Genomic DNA, 11,203 nt, shown 5'->3' on the forward strand with positions numbered 1-11,203 from the left:
AGTTTGTTGGTCGCTCTACTGTAGAGAGGAACTCAAGCGCAACTAGATGGCTGTGTGGTATCAGCAAAAAAAAACTTTGTGGAATTTGTAAACAACTAATAGTTAGAATCAGAACTCAGAGAATATAAATTGGGAACTGCAAAATTTGGACGAGCAGTGGCTGTGTGTTGTGGGAAGCCATAAAGGCCTTAAAATAATTCGATTAGGGACTTCAGTGTGACTGGGAAATAGTCGTAGCCGAAAAGCTTGTAAATAATATTCGCGTCTCTAATTAACAAGAATGGATTTCAGTGAAAAGACAAAAACATACCTTACTTATGAAGCTAGCTGTTGGCCAAGAAGAAAGTCCAGTTGTGCTGATGAGTAAGTGCTGAAGTGTCGTTTTTAAAAGTTCAAAGGAGCGTTCAATGACGGACGGCACCAGAGCGGGCGTTAAAAAAAAACACATCAACAAAAGTGAATACTGTTTTCCCTGCTGAAGTTTATCAATACAATCATTGGCTCATCATCGTTAATGGCAACTACTGAGAAATCCGTGATAATGCTTTGAAGTCTTTTTTAAAATTTACACCGTATGCTGTTTGACCACAGAATATGCAAGTGGACCTCCTTAATTCTGGGTGTTGGAAATAAGTTATATGTGCACAGTAGACTTTGTTGCTGTACTAATTTGAGCAATTAAATGTCGCTGATCGTTAAAAAATGAAACTTTTGATTTCATCCTGTTGATAAGCCCCACAGAAGTAATTTTTTTTAAAAAAAATCCAATTTAAGTAGAAATCTAATTGATTCAGAACAAGATTATAACAGAATTAAGTGGACTTCTCCAGGATCACAGCGTAAGGTTGAAGACCTGTTCTTGGATAATAATGCTGTAATTCGTAATAAATCTCTCACGTTGTGCTCGTTTTGATAACGACTTCGCACTTTAGAACAATCTAATTTTAGAAAATATAGGGAAAAAAAAGAAATATGTCACAGATATGAGACTGCGCAATTAACCGTTTCAGAGACAGATATACACGTTATGTTACTGAAAGGCTGCGATTGAAGGGAGCAAGATTTCTAAACTTGTGACAAAGCAGGCTAAGAGGCCTCTTTAGCATTTATAATTGGGATATCGAAAAAAAAACCCTCGAAAAATTAGGAAGGCCATATTGTAGAGTAGAATTGAGGCACTGTGTGAGTACTCCATACACTTCAGCCATGGCAATCTGAAGGTCGTTGCAAAAAAAAAAGACGAGATGTGTAGAACATACATTCGAAATAAAACATGGTGCGTTTTTTTTGGAGTTTTCCAAATCAATGTCAGTGTTTGCTATGTCCGATCTCAACAGAGATTTACCAGCTATTGTAATCTATCTTAATTAAACAACTCATTTGAAGACTGTTGCAACCCAATTCTCCCAGTGGAGTTTCCACGTTGGAGAAAATAAATTGCCTGGGAATGTATGGCTGAAAAGCACGAGTCAGGGATTGCTAATAAACCAAGTAATATATCAGTTCATACAGAAATGCGTAAAATACTTTACAGTGTCAGAAGAATATACTATATGATTCTTGCCATCATCGGTGTTCCTGGTAAGAGAACATGATGTTTTGATTAATGTAGAAGCATATGTTGGCTCGACTTTTGATCAGTCTCTTATGCTATGCTGTGCTGGTTCAAAAATGATTCACTTTGAAAGCCGTGTACTATGTGATGAATGTTTCCATTCCAAAAGGTCACCTCCGTCTTATTTCTAAAAGGAATAAAGGAGAAGGTGCTTGCAACATTGATGTTGCCTATTATTTAGTAGCTGGGTAAGGTTTGCAGGACAATTTATTGATGGTTCAGTGTTTGTACGTGTAAAATTGTCAGTGATCTTTTTCCTTACTTAAATATTATGAATTCCTGCAAAGAGAAACACATTTAACTGAAGAGCCAGCAATATTCAGTTTGTTTTTCTAATTCAAGGATCAGTTCTGGAAATTTAAATATCGGCGTAGTAAACATTTAAATGAGAAACACATAGTATGTGATTAATTTGTTTCCTTCAGTGTACGGTGTTGCAAAAGCATAAATGCTACAAAAGTTAGAAGTCACTCAACACCCAGGTTATAGTCCACTTTTTTTTCCTAAAATCATAAGCCGTCGGAGTGCTGTTTCTTCGTCAGGTGAATATCAATGCTAAGATAAATTAACACCAGAACATTGAATTAAATTTGTTGGCCAGATTTTAATCAGCAAGCTCTGTTTGGTTAAAGTATGTTTTTAATCAGTTGACAACATCCATACATTTCATCTAAAGTTCCCAGTAGATCTACACTGAATGACTCCCTCAAGTGCTTACTTATTAAAGCTGTCATGCATCAACGTAATGGATATCAATAAGTTCGTATTATAACTTCATACTAAAACACTGATGCAAAATACTTGTTTAGCATCCTATCCCCACCTCCTGCAGTTATACAGAATGGCGCCTTGCTGATCTTTAGGAGGCCTTATTCTCCACATATTTATTCCTTTGTCCTAATGTATTTATACAAGTCCTCTGGGCTTTCATAGCCATGTTTGCCAAATCTATCTCTTGCCCTGATTTTGCCTTCCTGATTTCTCCCTTAAGTATTCTTCTTCTGCCTTTACAATTTTATAACGATTCATTCGGTCTCTTCTTTATACCCGATTCCCTTCTTTTTCTTGATGAAAGGTGGGACCTGTGCAGTAAGGTTGCACCTGAACCGGAAAAGCAAAAATATCCTGGGAGTGAGGTTTGCTCATGCTGTACGGGATGGTTTAAACTAGATTGGCAGGGGGTGGGGAACCGGATTTATAATTCAGAAGATGAAGTATTCAGCCGTCCAACAGTCACAACAGGGAGTGAGTTTGTTAATAAAGAAATGTGGTCGATGGAGCATAATGGTGGACGCAGGAATGGTTTGAAGTCTGTATACTTCAATGCTAGAAGTATCAGAAATAAGGCAGATGAACTTAGTGCATGGGTCACAAATTGGAACTAGGTTGTTGAGGCCAAGGCAAAAACTTGGGTGACTCAGGGACAGGAATTATAGTTGGAAGTTCCGGGATTTAGATGCTTTAAAAGAAATAGGAAGTGTGGTAAATGAGGCAGGGGAGTGGCATTGTTAGTCAGGGAAGGTATAGCAGCTACCGAAAGGCACGTCGAGAATGATATGTCTACAGAGTCAGTTTGGGATGAGGTCAGAAACAAGGAAGGAGCAGTCACTTTGTTGTTTTTTTTTACAGACCCCCTTATTGTTGCAGAAAAGTGGAGGAGCGGATAGGGAGGCAAATACTGGAAAGGTGCAAAAGTCACAGGGTTGTAGTCATGGGTGATTTCAACTTTCCACATATTGATTGGAACCTTTTTAGTTGTAACAGTTTAGATGGGGCAGATTTTGTCCAGTGTGTTCAGGAAGGATTCCTGACACAGTACGTAGATAGACAAAGGTAAGGAACCACTTTGGATTTGGTGCTTGGCAATGAACTGGGCCAAATGTTAGGATTGTTGGTAGGAGAGCATTTTGGCGGTAGCTATCGTAAATTTGTTACTTTTACAACAGTCATGGAAAAGGACAGGGAAGGATTATGATGGGGTAAGGGTAGTTACAATTCTGTTAGGCAAGAGCTGGATAACATAAAATGGGAACAGATGTTGTCAGGGAAGAGCACTATTGAAATGTGGAGAATGGTTAAGGAAAGCACAATGCATATTCTCAATATGTTTGTCCCTCCCAGGCAGGGAAGATGCGGTCAAGTGAGAGAGTCTTGGCTCTCAAGAGAGGTCGTATGACTGGTCAAGAGGAAGAAGAACACTTATATCAAGTTTAGGCGACTAGGAACAGAAAATGATCTAAAATGATATAAGTTAGCCAGGAAGGAGCTCAAGAAAGTGCTTAGGTCAGCTATAAGGGGGCATGAGAAAACCTTGGCAGACAGGATCAAGGAAAGCTTCAAGGCTGTTTAAACGTACGTGATGAGTAAGAGAACGACAAGAGAAAAGGTAGGGGCAATCAAGGACTGTAAAGGTAATGTATGCATGAAGCCTCAAAAGATAGGAGATATCCTTAATGAATACTTTTCTTCGGTATTCAAAACTGAGAGCGACCTAGTTGTAGGGGAGGACAATGTGAAATGGGCTGGTAGGCTAGAGGAGGTGGATGTTAGTGAACAAGAGGTACTAGGAATTTTGAGGAAATTAAAAATTTTAAATCCCACAGGCCTAATGGGATTTATCTAAGGATTGCATGGTAAGCGAGGGAAGAGATCACAGAGCCTTTGGTGATGTTCTAATCATCTTCACTGACTACGAGTATAGTGTCTGAAGGGCAAACATCATTCCTTTGTTCAAAAAAGGGAATAGGAATAACCCCCGAAATTACAGGCCAGATAGTCTTACGTTAGTGGTGGTCAAAATACTGGAAAGGGCTCCGAGAGAGAGGAGTTATGATTACTTGGAAAGGCACACTTTGATTCGTGACATTCAGTATGGTTTTGTGAGGGGTAGATCATGCCTCACAAACTTATTGAATTCTTTGAAAAGGTGACCAACATGTGGATGAAGGTAGAGCAGTGGATGTAGAACACATGGATTTAAGTAAGGTTTTTTTTAAGGTTCCCCATGGTAGGCTTATGCAGACGGTAAGGAGGAATAGGATAGGGGGAAATGTGGCAGATTGGATTCAGAATTAGCTGGCCCTTAGAAGACAAATTGCGGTAACAGATGGAAAATATTCAACATGGTGCTCACTTACGAGTGGTTTACCACAAGGATCTGCTCTGGGTCCTCTTCTATTTGTGATTTTTGTAGATGATTTGAATGAAGGAGAGGAATGGTGGATTAATAAATTCGTGGATGATATGAAGGTGGGTCGAGTTGTGGATAGTGCGGAGGGCTGTTCTACATTACAAAGGACATTGATATGATGCAGAACTAGGCTGAGAAGTGGAAGATGGTGCTTAACCATGTAAAGTGTGAGTTGATTCATTTTGGAAGGACAAACTTGAAAGCAGAACACAGGATTAGCAGAAAGATTCTTGGCAGTCTGGAGGCACAGAGGGATTTTGGGGTTTGTGTCCACAGTTCCCTGAAAACTGCCACCCAGGTGGATAGAGTTGTTAAGAAGGCGCAGATGCATTGGCTTTCATTAATAGAGGCATGGAGTTCAACAACTATGAAGTTATGCTCCAGCTGTACAAAAGCCTGATTCGGCCACATCTGGAGCATTGTGTCCAGTTCTGGTCATCTCATTACAGGAAAGATGTGGAAATGTTGGAAAAGGTACTGAGGAGATTTTCCAGGATGTTGCCTGGAATGGAGGGAAGATCTTGCGAGAAAAAGTTGAGAGAGCTAGGGCTTTTCTCTTTAGAACAAGGAAGGATGAGAGATGACTTGATAGAGATGTACAAAATGATGAGAGGTATAGGTAGAGTGGACAGCCAGAGGCTTTCTCCTAGGGTATAAGTAGCTATTACAAGGGGGTATAGTTTTAAAGTGAAAAGAGGGAGATATAGGAGAGATATCAGAGGTTTTTTTTACACATCGATTGGAGCTTGAACGGTATGTGAAGGGTAACAAAGAGAACAACTCTTTGTTCTTCACAAACATTATGGCGACGCACTTTCTTTCTGAAACATTTGGACCTGGGCATCATCAAATTCCAAGTTCCTGAGTCTGAAGAAATGCGGCCAGTCAAAGTTCAAACATATACAAAACATACTGATTCTGAAAGCCGCCTTGAATTCGAAACAAAAATCTGAGTCGTTATTTGATATCAGATCAGAGTTGGCCAATTCTCCGTAATCTATTAAAGAGCAATGTGAAAAGTGGAATCAATGCCTGATTCAGATTTTTAAAACTGTGACCATCAACCCCAAACTCCGTGGAGAGCGTGTATGCAATAATGTAGTGTGTTTGCGTAATTTATTTTGCAGCTAATTCAATCGTGATTATGATACTATCCCGTAGAAGATGCGGACTTTCTTCGTGCACTACGCTTTACCTGGTGGCTATGGCAGTCGCAGATTTGCTGGTAATTATTTTTGAGGTAATTCTCTGGCGTACCAGCTATTATTTTTTCCCAGGCTCGTTCCTGGAAATAACTCCATTGTGCAGTGTAATATTTTTCCTGGGCTGCACAGCCTCTGACTGGTCTGTGTGGTTCACCATCACTTTTTCCTTTGATCGATTTGTGGCAATCTGTATCCGGAAGTTCCGATCAACGTATTGCACCGAGAAAACTGCAGCTGTGACATTGATAACGACGGCCGTTCTGTTTTTCTTAAAAAATGTGCCATTCTACTTTACTCTCGAATCTGCAGAAATAATCAACAATATACCATGGTTTTGTTTTACCAAGCCAAGCTATTTTACGGAACCTGGATGGGTGGGATTTAATTGGTTTGACACAGTGTTGAACCCTTTGCTTCCATTCACTCTAATATTGTTCCTGAACGCTCTTACAGTCAGACATATAATGGGGGCCAGTCGCGTCCGTAAACGACTGAAATTACAGAGTAAGGGAGAGAATCAGCGCGACCTGGAGATGGAGAACAGAAGGAAATCTGTAGTTTTACTCTTTACCGTATCCGGTAGTTTCATCCTCCTGTGGCTCATAGATGTTATGGAGTTTTTATATTATTATATCACAGGAACAGATCCTTCTGCTTACAACGATTCCCTATATATATTTCAACAGGTAGGAATCATGATGCGAAGTTTAAGTTCCTGCACAAACACATTTATTTATGGTGTCACTCAGACCAAGTTCAGGGAAGAGATCAAATGCTCAGTGAAATATCCGTTGACTTCATTTGTTAAATTAATCATCAATCGAAACAACTGAGACTAAGCATGAGTTACAATGCTCCCATGACGTGAACATAATATAAACTTCAGAATTTCATCGGCGAAATTATATCAGGGAGCACTGTTATTCGCAAAATGCATCATGTGGGCTGGCCGTTGTAGTTCGAAATGGCACAGCGTTCGATTGGCATTTCCTAGGCAGGGAACGTATCTCGTTACCTTCAGTCAAAGCTCCTTACTAGGTTTTCATGAAAGCTTTGAAGTTCTGAATAAGAAAAAATCGCCAAGAGGTGGCTGGAAAAACTGATTTGCAGCTCCATTGCACAACATACACCGTTCAACGTAACCGTCCTGTTAACGGTGTAGTTTCTATTTAACATAACATTTCTGGTACCTTATCACAACTTATTCAGAATATGTTTTTATTATTTTCTTCTATCATGTGCTCCTTTAGTTGTGTTTTGAAATTAGAAAAAATGTTGCAAATTTCTTCAACCTGCACCGATGTGTGTCACGTCATGCGAACCTACTCGGTAGGCATTGTTTTCGTGAATGCGTTGGTGCAGTCGTAATATTTGATTGCCTTAACAGTGGAAACATTGCATTGACGACTAAGATTTTCAATAATTTAAAAATTATCTGTAAGCATTTCTACCAATCGTCTCTGTTCCAAACAATGAGAAAAAAAAATAAGATCTATCATTCTCATAATAGCTTCAAATCTTAGCCCTTTATTCAGAACAGCTTAACATTGTTCATAGTACAGACTTCTGTTAAATGAAACCGGAGACTGAAGGAAAAGTTATATACCTGTAAGCATCAAAAAGTAATCCTAATGAGGTGTGGCCTATAGGCATGAAAGATTGACGTTGCTAGAAGTAAGATTTTCAGAAACATAATGCAGGAAAAATGCTCTGTGATAGCAGAGAAACAGAAATATGTGTTATAGGTTGAATGGAAGAACAAAAGGAAGAAAAAAAGAAAAGAAAAGAAAAAAAAGCAAGGTTGGAAGTTAACTTTAACCGCCCGAACCGTCCAAAAGCAAATACACCCAAAAAAATCCTGTCAGTTCTAGACAGCGTGGGTGTGAAAAGTTAAAGAGCTAGAACAGAGAAAATCGAAAATGAAAACAGAGGAAATATAATGGCATGAAAGCGTAAAGAACGGAAGTAAACAGTGAATTCTGGATGAAAAACGGGTACAAACAGCTGCTGTAATGTATACAAAGGGCTAATGAACAACGTATTGTAATGAGAGCGAACAAAGTGTGGCAAAATCAATTTAATGACGGCAAGCCAGAACACGGAGAAAGCGTAAAATAACTCGAACACATCGGGCAGCAGGTATGTAAGTTATGGAGCAAAGCAACCTTAACAACGAAAACGAAAAATCTATTTTGACTTCAGAAGAAACAGTCAAATTAATCCTTTTGAGTGTTCAGTTCTTTTTCACTTCGAGATAGGACATTCATTTTCATTGTGGGCTGGTTTTAATTTCATTCGCAGGGACATTTACATAAGTATGAAAGCAAGTGAAAATGTTACAAAACCTTTTTTCTATAAACGTTGTTTCGGTCATGCCAGAATGAGGAGCAAAGGTGACGTGTAGGGGATTGGGCATTACTTTATTTGATTGATGTAGAAGGACTTTGAGACCACTTTGCGCATACACATTTCCCAATGTATCATTCTTTAAAGTAATACTCTACTTTTGCAGTTTTCTCACTAAAGTTCACATATATCCACGTTATAATGCATCTGCCACACAGCTAGCCTCATACTCATGAGCCCTAGAACGCCATATAGCGCCCATGCATCCTCCTCGCCGCTGAAAATCTTCAGAGTTCTGAACTGTGGACAGTTCATCCTTTCAACATAACGAAAGCTAGTATTTAGACATTCCCCTATTTGGCAGCAACCTGATAACTGAAGTGAATCTCACCCATGGATGTTGCAAGGTCTTTAAACGCATCATCTCATACCTATTGGTATGCAGTAGCTGAAGTAATGTTTTGCACATTTGATGCAATAATCTATTAAATTGAAGTTGTGAATTTTCAGCATTCATTTCTAAATTGCTCTCCCATTTCCTATTTGGTGCTTGTCCCACTTTTTTGTATCCATTGGTTATTTAGGCTGATTAACTTGTTTTTTTTTTAAATTGCATAGGCTTGTGATGAATTGTTGTCAGAAGCTACAAGATAATCATTGCATTGTTAAGGCTGCAAATAATGTGATACAAATGAAGCACATTTCAAGCGTTTTATAACGCACTCCAGACTACTGTGCGTACGAACCTAGGGAAATAGTTGCAAGACCACTATGACCCTGACACATATAATCAAGTTTCAAGGCATCATCACTCCGAATAACATTTGTTATGGTAGAAACTGCTGTCAACAATTCGTTTCATTTCTTCTTAATTCATTGTTTAATACACTGATGATTAGGCACATTGTACCCGCTTGTCAATTGGAAAGGAACTCTGAAGTCGCAACAATGCTCAGATAAAGCAACGATCTGGAGGTAAAGAGTCGAAGACAATAAATTATTTTATTCATTTCCATATCAAGGTACTTTGTCATTTGATGGATGGTATCAATAATAAGAATGTACGTCTATAGTTACAGGTACGCAACGTTTAAAAGCCCGAGTTAACGTATGAGCTTGCTTATATATAAAATTTCCGAGAATAACTTCTGAGAAGGACTAAGTAAGAGCATTAAAATCCTCTGTCTGTCACAATGTACTTATAACATGGAATGTGTCACTGAGTTCTTATGAGAATTCTACTTTTGGGAAGTAATGCAAGGAGATTGGTGTGAACTTGGCCAAAATTGCGTTCCAGTGACTTAAGAGGAGCTGAAGACAAGCATTCTTTCTTCTGCATCATTATTCCGAGATCAGAAAATTGGAATCTTTTTAAATTAGAGGAAACAAAAAAGGTAACTGCAAGTTCTGCAGAAAGACAATTGATAAAAATTTACTCACTGACATCCTCATCCAATTATATGCTGTCAATTAAACGCAATGCATTGAAAAAAAAGATAATAAAATGTGAGTCTGGATGAACACAGCAGGCCAATATTCTCCAGCATCTGCAGTTCCCATTATCTCTGATAGCATTGAAAACAAAACTGTTTTTGAATCTGCCAGCCTACTTTAATGATCTAAATAATTTGGAATTGCAATCAAGAGCTCTCCAAATTGCAAGTGGCAGTTGACAGAGAGTCATACAGTCACACAGCACGAAACAGACCTTTTGGTTCAACTAGTCCATGCCAACCATTATCCCAAAATAAATTAATCTCACCTGCATACTCCTAGTTTATGTCCCTCCAAACCTTCCTTTTCACGTCCTTATCAAAACGTCTTTTGAACGTTGTAAATGTTCTCACATCCACCAGTTTCTCAGGAAGTTCATTCCTCACACGAACCACCCTCTGTGTCATTAAAATAAATTCCGTCATTTCTGTTTTTTTAAATTTCTCCCCTCTCACCTCAAAACAGTGCCCCATAAGCTTTAAATTCCCCATCCTTGGGGTAAAATAAACAACTACCACTAACTCCATCTGTATGTCTCAATATTTTATAAACTTCTATAAGGTCGCCTCTCAACCTTCCACCCTCCAGTGAAAAAAGTCCCAGCCTTTATAACTTAAACCTTCCATACCTGGCAACATCCCAGTGAATCTCTTCGGAGCCCTCAACAGCTTAAGAATATCCTTCGGATAATTCGGCGATCAGTACTGGACACAATATTACAGAAGAGGCCTCACCAATGTCTTGCATAATATCAACATGGTTTCTGAGCTCCTATGTTCAAAAGGACGGAGCTATTAAGGCAAGTATGCCAAATGCCCTTCTGTGTGAAGTTCAAGCACTTAGGGTTACTGATTCCATTTGACCTTAGTTTTTCTTTGAAGTTGCCTGATTTTTTTGGGGATTTATTTGCAGTTATCTTGCGTGGAAAAGCAACGGCTAACTTCTTCCACTTTTCCTTTGAGTCTGTTTCACCATGAAATTGCTGCTTGTCCAAATAGCTGTTTTGCCTGAGATTGTGTAATCTTAACTAAACATGGCGACAGTTATGCTTCACTAAGTTAATATTTTATGTTAGTAGATCGCTGTCCAGTTCTAATGTTTGCCTCATTGTTTTCTTTATCTGAAATTAAACAACGCAGATTCGCCCCTTTGCACGCTTTCCCTAAGTCATTTCTGTCTATTAGTCATTTTATTTTCCTTCAGGAAACATTTCGGAAAACCTATCAAGTATGCATTTGAATTTTTCATCGCACGATTTATAACTTTGCACTGCATCCCCTGGTACCAATGCTGGGATCTTTACTGCTTTTGCTTTCCAAAACATGGCAGTGCACTTGTGACTTGTTTTACTTA

General features: G+C 38.9%; 1 protein-coding gene across 1 annotated transcript; it reads left to right on the forward strand.

The window, feature by feature from the left end:
- Positions 1-1,497: 1,497 nt before the first annotated feature.
- Positions 1,498-6,843, forward strand: LOC132206226 (probable G-protein coupled receptor 139). Its single transcript, XM_059639598.1, has 2 exons — positions 1,498-1,581; positions 5,933-6,843. The coding sequence occupies exons 1-2, from the start codon at positions 1,515-1,517 to the stop codon at positions 6,841-6,843; spliced, it is 978 nt and encodes a 325-aa protein (XP_059495581.1). The 5' UTR covers positions 1,498-1,514.
- The last annotated feature ends 4,360 nt before the right edge of the window (positions 6,844-11,203 follow it).

This window comes from Stegostoma tigrinum, chromosome 34 (genome assembly GCF_030684315.1).
Source record: "Stegostoma tigrinum isolate sSteTig4 chromosome 34, sSteTig4.hap1, whole genome shotgun sequence".
Classification (NCBI taxonomy): Eukaryota; Metazoa; Chordata; class Chondrichthyes; order Orectolobiformes; family Stegostomatidae; genus Stegostoma; species Stegostoma tigrinum.